We start from the raw sequence: 17,867 nt of genomic DNA on the forward strand, positions 1-17,867 counted from the left end.
TTCTCGTATGTTCCATGTAAGCTTTTCTTTGTTTTTCCGGTAATAAAAAAAGTTTTGTATTGTTTTTTTTTTTATGGTGTTAAGAGGACTTCGTAGATACATTTTACATTTATTTCGGTGAAAGTTATACTGCTGGAACTGAGTATTTTTGCAGTTTTTTAGCTTTCAAGCAATTCACAAAATTTCGTATACTTATAAATGTTTTGTACTTAAATTACGGGTTTTTTGAACATAAGTTTCAACTGTTTTTTAGACATAAGTTTTAACTGTTTCGTTCAAATTTATCAAACATGAGTAATACTTTTTTTAAATTGCAAAGTGATAACCCAGTGGCAGCTAGAAAATACAGAGACGAATTTATAGCTTTAGGTGGAGTCAACTCCTTTTCATTAGATAAAAAGAGCATCAGTCAGAATCCTACTCATTTTCCACAAGTTTCCAATATACTTTTAGCCTACACTAAACAAAACACTGCATAGTGAAAAAAAGACTAGAAAGCCACGTTTCCGGAAGGAAATTTCGAACTTCTTTTAGTAAAATCTCTTCAATAAGCAATTTTGCAATAAAACTGGAAACAATAAGGTCTAAAATCGAACAAATTAGTTCACATTCACAAATCACACAAAAACTTGCAGCAAAAATATTTATTTACCCCACGGCGGATATTTAGACAATTTATTAGATTGCTCAATAGATGTCTGTGCGTAATCTTTCATTTATCAATAAACATCTTAGATAATATTATTTTCAATAACTTTCATAGCATCTTTGGAGTATATATGAAATTTGCTACATTTGTTGAATACAATAAAGAGATACCTTATCAAACTACTTTATAGTTTATAGAAATTATACAGTAGATGTCACAGTTTGATGCTGACAGATAACAATTAGGTTATCCAAGTGTCACTATCTCGTGTAAATAATATATTGCTGATATGTATGCTAATAAATGTTTTATTATTAATATAAAATAGGAATAAGTATAAAAGCCACATCATTCTAATGTAATTGTTCCAGTGTAGAATAGTCAAAATAAAAGTATCAGTGATTCAAATAAATGTAAGTCTATATGATTAATATTAAACCATGAACACAAATAAAGATTAAATTTTGTCAAATTTTTTAATACTTTGGACATTATACTGCCATTAATTATTTATTTAATAATTATTATTCTTGATAAAAATTTATTTAAATAATAAACATTTTATTGATGTTTTAAATAATTTTGAAGAATCACTTTAGTTCAAATGTTAAATATGACAAGATGTTTATGTATTTAGGAAAGCAGATGTAATTAATTCAACCTACTTTTTAGTGAAAGCCGTGCAATATAACTTATCAGTATATAATCCTATATATAATAAAGATATAGTTAATCAAATAATGGCATCTACTGACGATATTTACAAAAAGCAAAAAACTTGCTTGCAAATAGCTACTAATGTAACTGAACAAAAACATCATGTATCTAGAGCAAAACGCGGACAAATTTTAGGACATCTTAGAGGATTTAGAGGCTGTACAGTTTGGTTAACAGGTAAGAATATAAAAATGATATCACAATAATATTTTAATATATTTATTTAATTTAATCTACACTGCATCTCCTATTGAATACTATTTGGTTACAGGCTTATCTGGTGCCGGAAAAACATCCATAGCATTCGAGTTAGAAGCCTATTTAGTAGCCCATGGTATACCGTCTTATTGTCTTGACGGTGATAACTTAAGAACAGGTCTAAATAAAGATTTAGGTTTTTCAAAACAAGACAGAGAAGAAAACATTCGTCGAGTCGCTGAAGTTGCTAAACTATTTGCAGATGCCGGTGAAATATGTTTATGCAGCTTCATTTCCCCAAGTGCTGAAGACAGAGATGTAGCACGTAGGATTCACAAAGATAGTGACCTCAAATTTTTCGAAGTATTCGTCGATACACCACTAGAAATATGCGAACAAAGAGATACCAAAGGTTTGTACCAAAAAGCTCGAAAAGGAATCATAAAAGGCTTCACAGGGATTGATCAACCTTATGAGAAACCAGAAAATCCTGATTTGGTCGTTAAGACGGTCAGTTGTTCCATAGATGAGTCCACAATGCAAGTCGTGGAAATGCTACAGGAAAATGGAATCATCCCTTTTGTTCAAGAGGATAAGGATGACATTCCGGAATTGTTCATTACTAAAAATAGGCTAAGTAGTGCCTATGAAGAAGCAGAATCTTTACCTAGGCTAAAGATTACAGAATTAGATTTACAGTGGTTACAGGTATGAACTAAATTTAATATTTTGATGCAAATAAACTGCTTTTTGTATTTAGGAATTTAATTTACGTTTCGGGTGTCTTAGAAATTATAAAGGAGACAAATTTTAAAGAAAATTCTAAAAAAAATTACATCTTAATATCATATCGCAGTTGTATCACTTCATTTCTTTAGAATGAAAGTTCTTACTTAAGATCACAATCTGCTTAAGAATATTCAAGCTTTAATCTGAATATTTACTGCTTGTATGTTGTGATTAGGGTTTCAAGTACCCAGGTCCATTTTTATTATAATTTTTTCCCAGAAGCTGTAGAATGTTATTTCTGATATTTTTAGTTACCCACCCTGTATATGAAGCTTTTATCTGTAGGCAACGAAATTAATTTAGACACCAATAAAAAATATTAACTCGTATAATCGATTTATTTGATAACTAAGATCATAAAGATTATTATTTCTGCGAAGATTAAGTTTAACTACAAGCTGTAACTGTATAATTAGACCAAGGTCGATAATTTTTGAAACAAAAATTAAAGTAGGATGAAACCTATTGGAAAAGGCACAGAATATAAAAATAATGATTGGAAAAATAAATTACGGGCGATCCGAGTTCGAGAAGTGGGCGGGGGTGAGTTTTTAAGGGTAAAAAATAGTTTTTTTTTTTCATTTCCGCCAAAACTATAAGTTCTACAGTAAAAAGTTAAATGGTAAAGTTGTAGGTAATCAAAAGATCTACAACTATTGTTCTTATACTTTTTTCACATAACCTCAAAATTTGTGTTAAAAATTAAAAAAAACATGTTTTTGATTTTTTATTTAGGTATATCTATTTTGGTTTGGTGAAAACTCACCTTCCTATGTCCTAAATACACTGTAATTTTTCTGATTTAAAATATTTATTATGGCTTAAGATCCAAATAGCACCCTAATTTTCAATCGAAAAATATCACGTCAAAATATTCGGTTTTAAGCTATTTATTTGAATTTATACTTTTATTTAGTCAAAAAATATAAGATTTCATATTATATTTACAAACGAGAAAAATTGGAAATCCGTAATACATGAAGATTGTAAAAAACATGCGAAAATAGTTGCTCTAAATATTGAGGTTAGGATTTACTAAGAATTTCAAATAAAAAGTGTGACTGCTGCCTGTTTTCAGTAAAAAAGTTAATTTATAAAATTCTTATCACATTTATGTCATAAAAAATTTTGAATTCACATACTTTTTACTATTATACATTATAATATTTTTAAATTCATTAATTTCGCGTTATAGACTTAACTTATCTTGAATTGTAATTACTTATCCATTAGTTTTTGTCTACGTGTTGGTGTAAACAGTGTGTTCAGTATGAATATCAATAATGGTTCCATAAGTTCCAACTTAATTCATTTTCTGTTCAAGATTCTTAGTGAAGGTTGGGCTTATCCTCTAAAAGGATTCATGAGAGAAGACCAATATCTACAAACTCTTCATTTCAACTGTCTTCAGAACGAAGGCAACCCCGTTAGTCAAAGCATTCCTATAATCCTGCCTCTGACTACTATGGATATGGAACGATTGAAAGATTCATCAGCCGTAGCATTGATATACAAAAATGATTACTACGCCATTCTGAGAAAACCGGAATTTTTCTACTACAGAAAAGAAGAAAGAGCAGCTAGACAGTTCGGTACTACTCATAAGGATCATCCTTACATAAAGATGATGTATGAATCCGGAGATTGGTTGATAGGTGGTTAGTACATATTTTTTAATGCAGTTTGTTTTAAAATTATTAAATTAAAATTCCTGTTGGTATTTTTTTGTTAAAGGTGATGTAGAAGTTTTTAAAAGGATCAAATGGAATGACGGTTTAGATCAATATAGATTAACACCAAATGAACTTCGAAGGAAATTTAAATCCATGGGAGCCGATGCAGTTTTTGCATTCCAACTCAGAAATCCCATTCACAACGGTCACGCTCTATTAATGACCGATACCAAGAAGCAACTACAAGAAAGAGGTTATAAGAAACCAGTACTACTACTCCATCCTTTAGGTTCACATTAAAAATTTATGAAATTAATATTTTTATTTATAGATATATATTTTTTTAGGTGGTTGGATTAAAGAAGACGACGTTCCTCTACCTACGAGAATCCTCCAACACCAAGCGGTCTTAGACGAAGGACTTTTGGATCGTAATTCGACTGTATTAGCGATTTTTCCTAGTCCCATGATGTACGCTGGTCCCACAGAAGTTCAATGGCATGCTAAAGCTAGAATGAACGCTGGGGCTAATTTCTATATAGTTGGTAGAGATCCTGCTGGTGTTACACATCCCGCTGGAAAAGATGCCAGTCTCGATGGCAATTTGTATGACCCCACGCACGGTGGTAGGGTGTTAAAGATGGCGCCAGGTAAGCACAGTTACTTCAATCAACCCAATATTATTATTATAATTTTTCTTAATCTAAAGAAAATAATAAAATTATTTGTGTTACACGATGATTTCCAGCCGGTCCGATCCTGTTCACTCAAGTGATATGTCTAGAAATTGTTGACAGGGCCGTACGAACCCGCAATGTAAATACATTAAAATAAATAATTCATCAATATTTAATTATTAAAACTAATTAAAAAACCCCGTAATTTTTTCAAAAAATTTACGTCACAATCTTACTCTGAGTCAAACCCTGTTAAATGCAAAATATTGTAGTGTGAACCATATGAGCCAGTCCGGTACTACTCTTTGTTTACATTAAATAGGGAACCAAATGACAGTGTATGTCCACTCGGAAATGTAAACAATGAATAGAGCCAGTCCGGCTCAATTGATTTATCATAGAAGTAATGTTTTGCAGGTTTAAATTCTCTCGAAATAATACCGTTTAGAGTGGCAGCTTACGATAAAAAAAACAAAAAAATGGACTTCTTCGACTCGTCCAGGAAAGAAGATTTTGAATTCATATCTGGTACAAAAATGAGAACGCTCGCCAGGAACGGTGATAATCCCCCGGACGGTTTCATGGCCCCAAAAGCTTGGGATATTCTGGCAGGGTATTACCAACGTTTAAACAAATATTGAATAATTTAAGTCTTGTAACATCCGAAGTTGGTACGTTTTTTTTATATTTATGATCATAGCAGCTGTTCCTGAAAGTATTTCTCGTTTGGACGATGTATTTATTATTCTAGAAATAATTGTTTATTGTGGGCCCAAGGTTCTTTCTATAGACATATTTGTTTATAATTTCACATTATATGTTTAATTCGACTTTTTACAAACAACTTCATCTATTTATTTGTTAATTTTAATGTTGGTTTAGGAGTTAAAAAATACAGGATTTCGTTCGTCCTTAATTTCACCTTCATCTAAAGATAATAAATGTTATAATCTATTTGTTGACATAGCCTACAAATAACAAACATATACAATGGTGTTAATCACACGAGTCAATTTTTTTTAACAATTTATTTTAATTTCACAGCTTATTAAAAACACTCTGTATACGATAATAATTATGAAAATCGCTTTCCTTTACTTTACTTCTGAGAAAATACTGTGTGACTACAAGAAAGTTCAGCAATCTGTATATGAATTGAACAGAATAGATTTTGAGTTAATATTTTTTTGAAATCACCCTGTATACGATAATAATTATGAAAATCTCTTTTCGCTGCGTTTGATAATGTTAATTCGAAATTTTCAGAGACTTATTTTGGTACTAGGTGATTAAATAACACAAAAAATTAATATAATAAATAAAATGTCTATTAGATTGATTCTTAACTTATTCATATGATAAAAATGGTGATTTTCTTCATATATCGACAATTTATCACAAAAATTGGAATCTCCCTTGACTTTACTTCTGAAAAAATACTGGACGATTACAAGAAAATACAGCAATCCGTATATGAATTGAGCGAAATAGATTTTGAGTTGATATTTTGTTTAAATCACCCTATATACGATTATAATTATGAAAAGTGCTTTTCACTGCGTTGTATGATGTTTATCAGAAATCTGTTGTGAGATTTTTTATTTATTTTGATTTTTGAACAAATTAGAAAAGATTATACAGTCAATATATTTGTATGTGCAATGTTATTTACACTTAATTTAGATTTTACAGTATTATTAAATATTCTATCATTTCATACATTTATACAGATGTGTATGTTATGTTTTAAATATATTTTATTATATAGAAAAAATGTATTTTATTTTAACCTTTACCTAAGATTATCACCTCAAATCCTTATAAATACCTATTTGTCACTATGGATTAAGGTGATATATTACCTACTGCATTCTCCAATCACATTGTTTTTCTCGTAAATGGAGAATATTCAATTCTTGGAAAATAGTATTTTGAAACTTTGCAATTACAAACCTTTTCAATTACATTCATTGAACATACAAATTTGAACTATTCAAATTAACTGCAATTTGAAAACTAAATACAGTTAACTTAGACGCAGTTACTTTATTTTGACAACACCGCTATCAACATCGAAGACCAATACCATGGTTGACAACTGTTATAATGTTATTTCTCCTGCTATACAAACATTGATTTGTTTATTTGCTGCAATCGTCACTTCAAATGTCAAAATTGCGAACTGAATGTGAGAACTTCCAAATACTATTAAGGTAGAGGCCGAAAAACAAACAAAAAAGAAGATTCTAGTATGGAGATTTAGTTTGACTTTGACATGATTATTTAATAGAAATACACTATTAATGTCACTACCTATAATTTTAAAGGTTATAATTTTCAATTTTTTTTTAACCATTCTAATACAATCTTGCTGTTCCCACAACTCGAAACTCTGACGCCATGGTGATCCAATCAAAAACAGAGTAGAGAGTGGTACGCAGATATTTTATCTCTCTTTATCAACAGTACGCGCCTACTTAAACAAGCTCTCTCTATTTTTAATATTATTTCTATATTTTTTCTACTAAACATTAGAGGTAGGATGAAATAAACTTAATACCGAAATATTACACTTTTATTTAAATTACAATAAACTCATAATAAATTGTAATCCACTGTAGTGAGTTCAGTTAAAAATTTTTGTTTTCTGTTTGAATATATTTCCAACAATCTTCGAAATTGTCATGTAATGATTTCACAAGATATGAATCTGTACTAAACATCAGATTTTCATAATTTTCCAGAAAAGCGTTACTTGTTAAATTCATAGAACCATTTACTATATATCCACTTTTACCTTCCTCATAATCTTTCACCATATATTTATAATGCATTATACTCACACAATTCTGATTTCTATTATGATATAACTGTACTGAAACCCCTAACAAAAAATAGTATAAAATAATTGTTTAGAAATCAAGTTTAGGATTACGAACCTTCCTTTATACAGTCTTGCACTGGGATTAAATTATTTTTGGATTCCTCAAAATTCATTAGTAACCTTATTTTGACACCCCTTTTGCAGGCTTCAATAATAGTATTGTAAACTTTTTGAATTGCAATAATCATATATGATATATCTAAACTTTTATCCGCTGTATTTATGAAATAAATTATTGGTTCATATAAAGGATCTAAACAATTTTTCTCTTTAATGTTTGCAACTATTTGATCTTTATAAGGAGGCCAACCACTCATACCTTTAATATTAGTGTACATCACTACGCAATTATGTCTTTCGTGAAAAAGTAATTGCTTTTCATACTTCAATTGATTCGTTTTGTACTTATTATATAAAATTTTCCAAGGTATTAAAGCTAAAATTGTCAAACCGAACAATTTTGTATTTTCTAACATTTTTTTACATTCGAGAATCAAAGTATAACAAAATTATGAATTAAAATGGAAAATAAACTTTGTTTTACGCCAATATTAAAACACCTAAAATATTGTTTGAATATCCTTACAAAAATAACAGTTAAAAAAATATTTTTAGTTTCAGATTTGACACTTATGAAATAACCTCTCTGACAGTTGGTGAAATTCCACACATCATAGAAAACAATCATAGATTGTTCATGGATATACAAATATAGAGCATTTATCGCTGTTCGTTTTATTTAATATATATTGGTATTATTGAAATAATAATCAGTTAACAAATTCATATTGACCATAGGCACACAATATTAAATATATAAATTAAATTTTCTCCCTAGGAAATTAATTCATCAAGCGTCCGCTGAAAGCGCTAGGCTAGAAACTGTGATAACAAGGAGACTTTAGTTTCTGTTTGATATTGACTTGTCATTAAACGTCATCAGTCATTTTGTACTCATTTGTGAAAACGTATGTCAATGACAGTTTTGTTGAACATCACGTTATCATTATTTTTTTTTTAATAATGTTCTTCAACAGATCTTCAATAAGAAATAAGTTAGTCACAAATTAATTCGTCTGTAACTATCTGTGCTCTGTTGTGAAGTGTAAATAATAATAATAATTTTATATTAATACGAGTCCAACAAATTTTTGTCTTTGTTTTGGGTATTGTTGAAGAATAATAAATATATATTTACTATACTTAAAGCAACTGAATCAAAATGTGGAAGACGCAAGCAGTGCACATTAGAACTTATAATAAAGAAAATAACACGGATAAGAACAACGAAAAAATAACAACTCTTGGAATGACTTCAGCGATATCAACTGCTTATCCTAAACCAGCAGATTTAATCAAAACTGAAGAACTTATAGAAGCTTTAAAACCTTTTGATGTATTCGAAAGTAAACAAGAATTGAATAAAAGGATGCATATCCTAGGAAAACTATATATCTTAGTTAAAAGGTGGATTAAAGAAGTATCTCTTAAAAATAATATGCCTGAAATTGTTGCAGAGAATGTAGGAGGAAAAGTTTATACATTTGGAAGTTATAGATTGGGAGTAAGTAATTTAAGTGCCATTTTTTTTGTTTTTTATCCATTCCTCATAAAATTACAACAATATCTATATTTCTATTTATGTTTTCATTTATATATATTGTTTTTCTTTGAAAATAAAAATAATATATGAAACATCAATTTTTTATATTTTTTTTATTCTGCAAACATTTGATTTATAATATCTAGATTGTTTTGCTAATTTTCAGAAGTTTTAAAACATTTCGATGTTAAAATTTAACAAAAATGATGTTTAGCTTTAATGTTTTGTATAAATTAATTTCTAATATTCTTTGAGTTGAAACAAATTAGAATTTGTTATAGCCAACCATCCAGGACATTTTTTTTTGTATATGCTTGGAAAATTACTGAAACCATTTTATATATTCATACTTAACACACTACTTGTTACCAATAGACTTTTGATAACAAAGTTATCAACAAGGTAAACCTTTCATTCCTGAAGATGATAATTTGGTTCAGACAGTGCAATTGTGAGTTACTGTAGAAATATTAAAGTGTTCAGTTTATTTATAATTTATACTACTGTGTGTTCGAGTATGTAGTTTTCTTAGTGTGTTATGATTATTGTTAAGAGTAAACCATTGTTAGGAAAGATAAAAACCTTTAAGACCTTAAAAAGAGACTTCTATAAGAAGTTTTTATGTCTAGGAATGAGGAGTAATGTTATTGACAAGCTGGGAGGTATTATTTTCTATAATATGTTTTTAAAGATTTTTTTTACATATATACTATCAATGGCACATATTTTACCTTAAAAGATGTATTAATTAGATGTGTCAGCTTAACAATTGCTTTTCTTGGTAGTTGTTTTAGGACTTTACCAGTAATGAGAACAAATCCGGGAGCTTTTTGAAGATTTATTTTTATTTTAATGTCTATTATAATTTCTCAATCTCTCTTCTAGTTTTTGTCATACAATACATTTCCACGTGTCCATATCATTTTAGGTACACAGCAAAGGAACTGATATAGATGCACTTTGTGTAGCACCTAGACATATTTATCGATCAGATTTCTTCACTTCTTTCTATCAATTATTGAAAGAACAACCAGAAGTTACAGATCTCAGGGTGAGCAAAGGAAGATAAACTTATTGCTTCAAATAATTTATATTAAATCTTCAATATTTTTTTAGGCAGTAGAAGAAGCTTACGTACCTGTAATAAAGATGAATTTTGATGGCATAGAAATTGATATGCTTTTCGCGCAATTATTACTAAAAGAAATACCTGACTCTATGGATTTGAAAGATGATATGTTGTTAAAACATTTGGATGCTAAGTGTGTTAGAAGTTTGAACGGTTGTAGAGTCACCGATGAAATTTTAAGTCTGGTACCTAATATTGAAAATTTTAGACTGACTTTGAGAGCAATCAAACTTTGGGCTAAACGTAACGTCAAATACAAATATTATTGTTATTATAATTAATATAATTTTATTTTTAGGTCATGGAATATACAGTAATGCATTAGGATACCTCGGAGGTGTATCATGGGCAATGTTAGTTGCTAGAACTTGTCAGTTGTATCCAAATGCAGCTCCTTCGACTTTAGTGCATAAATTTTTTCTAATTTTTTCCAAATGGAAGTGGCCACAACCTGTCTTGCTTAAACAACCCTCAAATGTGAACCTAGGATTTGTTGTGTGGGATCCAAGGGTAAGTTTAGAATAATCCAGATAATTATTTATGTTTGTTTCTAATTTTTTTTTATAGATAAATATTCAAGATAGGTACCACTTGATGCCCATCATAACGCCTGCTTATCCACAACAAAATTCAACTTTTAACGTCTCTCAATCTACAAGACATATTATGGTAAACGAATTCAAACAAGGTCTCACTATTACGGAAGAAATTATGTTAGGAAAAGCAAATTGGGATAAATTATTCGAACAACCACCATTTTTCACTAAATACAAACATTTTCTTGTTTTGTTAGTCAAGGCGAATAATGCAGATGACCATTTGGAATGGTGTGGGTTAGTTGAGAGCAAGGCAAGATTACTTGTTGGTAAGTACTTACCTGTTTAAAAAATTGATAATTTACCATATATTGTATAATATTTAGTGAATCATGTCCTAAAAATATTTTATAGATTAATCAAATCCTGTCTAAAAGGTTGTTTTTAATGTTTTTTTAATATAGACAAAATATTAATTGGTAGTACAGCTCTGTGTGAGTCTTGATCTCTTCGATTCCAAACTAATCTGTTCTTCCCCACTTTTTCACATCCATTGTTTGTAAGTCTTCGTTAACTTGATCTGATAGGGGTCCGCCTTTTTTTCAAATGCTCTATATTTCGGCATTTATGATTCTTTGAATCACAACCTCTGGGCTTTAATAAATCAGACAATGGTTTCATTGTCAAGTATTTCATCGATTTCTCTATTATTTCGGATTCTCCAGTCCTCTTCATTCATTCTAATTCCTCCTGGTAATTTTTTTTCTCTAATATCAACAACCAAGTAATAGTTAAAAATTTCTGCTTTTTTGATTTAAGAGGGATCATTTGTTAATCAGATACTCACTTGGCATTATTTTTTTCATTTTATTTTTTATCGCTAGTTTTAAGGTAAGTTTTCAAAATAGTTAAGGAAGTCAAAAATTTTTTACAGGTAATTTAGAAAGGAACCCTTTCATAATGTTGGCTCACATAAATCCTCAAAGTTATTCCATGATTGAACCGGAACCAAACACAGTAGGTTCCATGTGGTTCATTGGACTCGAATTTTCCAAAGCGGAAAACCTTCAAGTAGATTTAACTAGAGACATATTTTGGTTTACAGAACAAGTCAGCAATCACGCAGCGGCAATAAATATGTGGAAAGAAGGGTTGAGGTAAGTACCTAACAGTTATCCAATGGAAACCACCACCAAGACTTTCCTGAATCTATGAATGGAACAAAAAAGGAAACCAGATGTAATAGATACTCTTTCTGCATTCTTGTACTCCACAGTTGGTAAAGAGCTTTTCTAGCAAGGATATTGACCTTCTCCATTCCCTTGACTCCTAAATGATCCTACACCTGAATCAAAAAATCCTGATTGTTCTTTCCTGGTTAATTGAGCTTCTTAAATGACTTCCAGATAAACTTATTCGGTCTATCGCTATAATAATTTCTTAACATGAATTTCCACACATCTTGGACTACTTTTGCCTGAAAGGAGTTCGAACAGGATCCTGGTGGTGGTGTTCATGTAGAGCAAGCCCTAAGTACACTATATGTGAAGCGTTTGATGATATTGTGGCAGATGTCGCACTTATTTTTGTAGCTCAACTTTATTTTGTTTAAAATATTATTTATCTTGTTTTCTTTATTGTTAACATTTAATATTCAAGATTGGACGCCCGGCACGTTAAAAGGAAACAATTATCTCAATATCTTTCACCTTCTTTATTGAAAAAAGAAAGGAAAAACAGTATAACGAAGAATGGTACAACGCCAGAAATTAATAGAAAGAGGACGTCATCTGAAGCGGTACCAGAAAATAAAAATTCGAATCCGAATAAGAAAACGAGGTTATCGGATGAAATGAGACCCCAACAGGTGCGTTTTTTTGCTTTTTAATAATTTAATATAATTTTTTCATATAATTAAAAATATTTTGTAGTTTGACGATAGTTCCAAGGAGTCAATAAACATAGATTCTAGCAGTAATTTAAGTTTAGCGGATTCAGATATTAATGTAAGCAGTGCGAAATCTCCCTCTACTACCCCAATCCACGTGTCTTCAACTACCACAACACCCGCAAACGTATCAGAAGCCGTGTGTACGTGACTGGTTTTTTTGAATTGAAATTCGTGGTAAGTTATTTGGGGATGATTATTAATTCGACCCCCGTATTTAACCAGCTATATTTTGAGGTAATTTTTTTCCAGTGTCGTTCTAGGTTGTCTTCGCAAAAGAACCTGTTCGTGATGTTCACGTACGTATTACAAAAAAATCCAAACGAAACCAAAAAATAAAAAACCGGAAACTAACTTGGTGGTAAAATATTATCGCAAATGGTGCAATTACTTATTTTTTTTTTTTTTGAGGATTCCTCTTCAGGTGTTGTTTAAATTGTGAATGTGCGTGAACGTGTCCTCCACATACTTTTTCCATGTAAATAATTTATGTATAAAAAAGGATCAGTGTGGCTTGTTTGATTAATTTTTTTTAAATTGTGTATTTTTTTAGAAAAAAATATTTATTTTTGTATTTTTTAATGTTTCAAAGAGGTTGGAATGGTCTTTAGGAAAGTAGAATATACGAGGCGCAATTTACAAACACTTTTATTGAATATATATATATATATATATATATATATATATATATAAATATAAACATTATTACGTCCGTACAAAAGTCATACACTGTTGCGTCCTCAAGAAAACCAAGAGTTAACCATGATCTTATTGTGTATACTGGTTTACCAATGAAGTAGATGGATAGGACTATATGTAGATAATTGATATTCACAATTTTCAAATATACAAATTTTCATTCATTCTACAACAATGCTGCTTCCTTATAACAAGTAACTTTGTCAGCTCCATATAATGACTACACCATACATTGCTGCATCCGTGCGGTGTTGTCAAACCGCCAGGACGCAATAATATACTATCATTAAATATCACATGAAATGTATATAATCTTAAAAGAGTTTCCTTGTAGAAATATATCTCTGATTTTAAGAATATGGAAAAGACAATGTAAAATACGCAATAACTCTAATAATTAGCTACTGGTATACACTTTTTCCGACTCAAAAAAATGGAAAGCATGTGGGGATTGATCAGGTATGCCTCTAAAATATACCTCCAGAGGAAAGTGATAACTATACTTGTGAAACATCGCAATCCAACAATAACCATAAATCGTGCAAAGTCAATTGTTACCAACTTTTTAATCGTATTTTAAAGAGAATAGCCGGGAGGAAATGGATTGACCAAATCGAAAATATGGATATTGATAAAGAGAAAACAGAAATTGAGACAATAGCTAGGGACAGAAAGGGAACAGTACAAATAAATCATGAAGCTAAATTTATACCAGTTTTATTGATTTTTTAAAATATAATAGAAATCCTTTATATGCACTATCAACTCTATTTTCTGCTTTTAGTATAATAATTTTGAACAAATACTTTGATTTTTAGCCAATCTTTGTTTAGAATTTTTTCATATTTTGTTTTCAGATCTTCACATTCGAATCTTTTAGGGGGCTTCTTAGTTTTAATATGATCTTTAAAATAGTTTAGTGTGACTTTTTTTTGGTCATCTGTCCAAGGAACCAGTTTACGAGTTTTTTTCTTTTTAGTCCCTGCAACAGGTTTCCCATCAACGTTGTTTGTTGGAACAAAATCTTGAGCAGATGGCTTTGACGTATCTAACAGTTCCCTTATTATTGGATTTTCATCCTCGTCACTATCATTATCAGAGTCTCGGTCACTTAGAAGATTTTTTTCCATATCAATGTTTATTTCATCAATAGATTTTCCTTTATATTGATCTGCTCCGCCTTTTTCCATTACCATCAACAGTTTAGATATCTTCGTCGTTTGATAAACATCATCGGGTAGTCGATAGGAATTTCTGTGAACACCACTTGTGTGTCCCATAAATGTCGCCAACTGTTCTATTTCCCCATCTGATAAGTTGAATAATTGCGATAAAGTTGCAAGATGTTTGCGCAGTCGGGTTGACGTAATTGATGATGGGTTTTGTGCTCAACATAATTTAGCATGTTTGGCTAACACTTTATAACCTATCAAATGTGAATTTGAATTCGCCATTGCGAAAAGATATGGGTTATTTATGGTCACAAAATGGTGTCTAACTTCTAACATTTTTTTGATATTGTCTTGTATGTCAGATTATTAAATGCTTGAATTGTATCAGACTTTTTTTGATATTGCTGATGGTCGATATCATCTTCTATGATATATTTCATATCCTCAGCTCCTTTAATTAGGACTCTTAAAGATTCTCCAGATAAGTCAATGAGATGATTCCTTAATAAACGCAAATCACTGGCAAGAGGTACAATGGTTACTTTGTTCCATTTGTTAAGATTAAGGTTGTAACTGGCATGTGAAGAAATCTCACAACTCCAATTAGTTTCAAAAAGACGAATCAACGTTTTCAAGTCCGCCTCTATTTCCGCAGTAGATAAAGTGGTACCTTTATTTTTAGTGTAAATATCGCAACACTGTTTCAAAGACGTAACAATATTCATGGCGAAAGTTGGAGACAGATAAACATCTCGTTCCGAATCATATTTAGCAATTCGTTTTGTGGCTTCCACGAAAATGTCGAAATACTTTGGCTTCAAAGCTGAAATAAATGTGGTTATGGATGGATCCAACTTTCTTATTTCCAAAAGGATTTTAGAAAGTTCTCTCATTTTGCGTGATGTTACGTAAATAAAATGTTTTTCACGGTGCGTTTTTAAGTACTTAGCTCCGAACTCGCAAATAAGTGGATCTTTTTGAGCTTCCAAAGACAACTTGTCCGCTCTCATATGCGGGAATTCCTCTTTCAGTCGTTGATCTACTTTGGCATTATGGAATAGTTTTAACTGTTTGCTATTTTGAGAGCTACCAGAATCTCTCTTTACACATTTTTTCTTATGTCTGTATAAAAGTTTCGAGGAAAAATACCCTAAACAGTTGTTACAAGGTACTTTATCTCTCTCTGGTACATAACCCTCCCTAACAGGCTTAAAACAAGTGCCACCGTCGGCCAAATAATTTCCCTTTCTTCTAAGGTCATTGGATAGCTCTTTTCTTTCTTTACTTTTAACGGGCTTTGCTAAAATTCTTGCTACATCTATTTCGTTTGAATGGTTCCGTATCACATGGCGGCCGAAATTTAGAACCTTAGTTTCGCAATAATAACAATGATCCGGTTTTCTCTTATATGGTGTTTTAATTGGTTTTGTACAACTTAAAGTACTCGGTAACCTTGAATTGTTACATAAATCTTGGTCTTTATCCATCGTTTTAGTAGTAATCAACTGTCTACTGCTTAAAGTATTCGGTACATTTAAATCGTATTCGTTATCTTTAGCTGTATCATACACACCAATAGAGGGCGAATTAACATAATCAGTAGTAATCTTCATCTGGGTTGAGCTTTTGTTATTAGGTTTCTTAGTCTTCTTCGGTGCTGGATTCTCATCAACATCTGAGCAGCTATCCTGCGAAAAAAATGTAACGTGAATTATCTCGTGAACCAATTAGGTGATAAATGTATAAGAATTTCTAAAACTAGAAAGAATTTAGTGAATAGCTATTTAAGTTCTTAGTGCCATAATAAGTGTTTTATAGTACGCGTCTGGAAGTTTGCCGAACGAGCTGTATGCTAATTCTCTTACCAGACAAAAGTACTATAAAACAAGAATATGCCATGTATAATATACAAGGTATTATCTTCGATCCCTCACCGCAATTTCGATCGACTATTTCTGCAATTTTTTATAATCACTAAGAACAAAAGTAATACTAGTTTTTCTAAAACCCCTTAACAAAGTAGAATTCGACGCTTTCATATCCCAACACAAAGTAAACGTTTTCCGGGAAATCAGTATGGGCCTGGATATTTATCTACTCACAGGCAAGATCCAAAACCTATATTCACAATTTAATGAAAATGGAAAAAAAATTTTACTTACTTCGTCACTACTAGGACAATATAGAGAATCTTCACTTGACGAAGCATTAAAAGGATCTTCCGGTGTACATGGAGATGACTCTGTATTCATTTGAATTTTATCATATTCAAATATTTTGTTTGAGGTAATATTCAGTTCTGACTAAAATATAAAAAGCAAAAAAACGTTTGAATAATGGAGAAATTATTAGTTTTGTTTGGGAATACAAAATACAAAATGAAGGAGAAGGCGTTTTACCTATTTTGAATTTGAAAAATATTTGTAGAAAAATTAACACATGACAACATGTTTTTCAGTAGCTACAAAATTAAATTAAATTGCAAAATTTCAAAACTATCACTTTTACTCACTAAAAGACAATGAGTGACAATACCAATAATTATTAGTAATTGGAGGTAACTGAAAATTTTTATAAAGACAAAAGTCATAAGAAAATCACGAATGTAATAATTTCATATATATTATAAAAATACTTACCTTCTTCAGTATCAAAACTCAAGTTACTGAATATTTTATCAATGCGCCTTGTCATATTAGCACACTGGAAGCAACAATGTCTTAGAATAACACGATCTCACAAGCACAAGAAACGTTAAAACACAATATTTTGGGTCTAAAAATAGAGAGCAGTGTTGCCATATCTCGGACGCAACAACATATTACGTTTCTAAAATATATACTTAAGTGTGTATACAATATTTGGTACTCTGCCGGAAAATCAATGAACTAACAATATACATTTTCATCCATATTAGTAATATTATTGCGTCCAATTCCAAATAGAAAATCCAATAAAATCATAGAGAGATCACTAGATGACGTTGAGTTTTATAAAGAAATAGAAATGTAGGAACCTTTGTTGACTGTTCTTGTTAATATTTTTCACAAACGTTGGCAAAAATCCACAAAAACATGGATTGACATTGTTGCGTCCGATATTCGGACGCAATAATTCGAAGGAAGCAATAGTGTATGTGTTTGGGATGTTTATGGACGCAACAATGATAGAAGTTTATATATATATATATATA

At 30.5% G+C, this 17,867-nt stretch overlaps 3 protein-coding genes across 3 annotated transcripts; 2 read left to right on the plus strand and 1 right to left on the minus strand.

The window, feature by feature from the left end:
• Window positions 1-881: 881 nt before the first annotated feature.
• Window positions 882-6,445, plus strand: LOC130903894 (bifunctional 3'-phosphoadenosine 5'-phosphosulfate synthase 1). The gene is made up of 7 exons (XM_057816258.1): window positions 882-1,062; window positions 1,322-1,543; window positions 1,638-2,272; window positions 3,678-4,011; window positions 4,088-4,315; window positions 4,374-4,676; window positions 5,121-6,445. The coding sequence occupies exons 2-7, from the start codon at window positions 1,390-1,392 to the stop codon at window positions 5,342-5,344; spliced, it is 1,878 nt and encodes a 625-aa protein (XP_057672241.1). The 5' UTR covers window positions 882-1,062; window positions 1,322-1,389; the 3' UTR covers window positions 5,345-6,445.
• An 836-nt stretch (window positions 6,446-7,281) lies between these two features.
• Window positions 7,282-8,215, minus strand: LOC130904092 (uncharacterized). Its single transcript, XM_057816650.1, has 2 exons — window positions 7,643-8,215; window positions 7,282-7,587 (listed from the first exon to the last, which is right to left on the minus strand). Exons 1-2 carry the CDS (start codon window positions 8,061-8,063, stop codon window positions 7,334-7,336), a joined length of 675 nt encoding a protein of 224 aa, XP_057672633.1. The 5' UTR covers window positions 8,064-8,215; the 3' UTR covers window positions 7,282-7,333.
• A 313-nt stretch (window positions 8,216-8,528) lies between these two features.
• LOC130904093 (poly(A) polymerase type 3) lies at window positions 8,529-13,459 on the plus strand. The gene is made up of 8 exons (XM_057816651.1): window positions 8,529-9,151; window positions 10,119-10,241; window positions 10,307-10,562; window positions 10,618-10,829; window positions 10,887-11,184; window positions 11,790-12,012; window positions 12,515-12,722; window positions 12,787-13,459. The coding sequence occupies exons 1-8, from the start codon at window positions 8,810-8,812 to the stop codon at window positions 12,952-12,954; spliced, it is 1,830 nt and encodes a 609-aa protein (XP_057672634.1). The 5' UTR covers window positions 8,529-8,809; the 3' UTR covers window positions 12,955-13,459.
• Window positions 13,460-17,867: the final 4,408 nt, after the last annotated feature.

Source organism: Diorhabda carinulata, chromosome 2, assembly GCF_026250575.1.
Source record: "Diorhabda carinulata isolate Delta chromosome 2, icDioCari1.1, whole genome shotgun sequence".
In the NCBI taxonomy this organism is placed as follows: Eukaryota; Metazoa; Arthropoda; class Insecta; order Coleoptera; family Chrysomelidae; genus Diorhabda; species Diorhabda carinulata.

Bases quoted from the DNA above. Each gene is read 5' to 3' on its own strand.
- LOC130903894 (XM_057816258.1), top strand. From the start codon at position 1,390: ATGGCATCTACTGACGATATTTACAAAAAGCAAAAAACTTGCTTGCAA. The intron at 4,012-4,087 runs GTTAGTACATAT...TTTTTGTTAAAG, and splicing joins CGGAGATTGGTTGATAGGTG to GTGATGTAGAAGTTTTTAAA. The intron at 4,677-5,120 runs GTAAGCACAGTT...AATGTTTTGCAG, and splicing joins GGTGTTAAAGATGGCGCCAG to GTTTAAATTCTCTCGAAATA.
- LOC130904092 (XM_057816650.1), bottom strand. From the start codon at position 8,063: ATGTTAGAAAATACAAAATTGTTCGGTTTGACAATTTTAGCTTTAATA. The intron at 7,588-7,642 runs GTTCGTAATCCT...ATTTTTTGTTAG, and splicing joins GCAAGACTGTATAAAGGAAG to GGGTTTCAGTACAGTTATAT.
- LOC130904093 (XM_057816651.1), top strand. From the start codon at position 8,810: ATGTGGAAGACGCAAGCAGTGCACATTAGAACTTATAATAAAGAAAAT. The intron at 11,185-11,789 runs GTAAGTACTTAC...AATTTTTTACAG, and splicing joins CAAGGCAAGATTACTTGTTG to GTAATTTAGAAAGGAACCCT. The intron at 12,013-12,514 runs GTAAGTACCTAA...TTAATATTCAAG, and splicing joins ATGTGGAAAGAAGGGTTGAG to ATTGGACGCCCGGCACGTTA.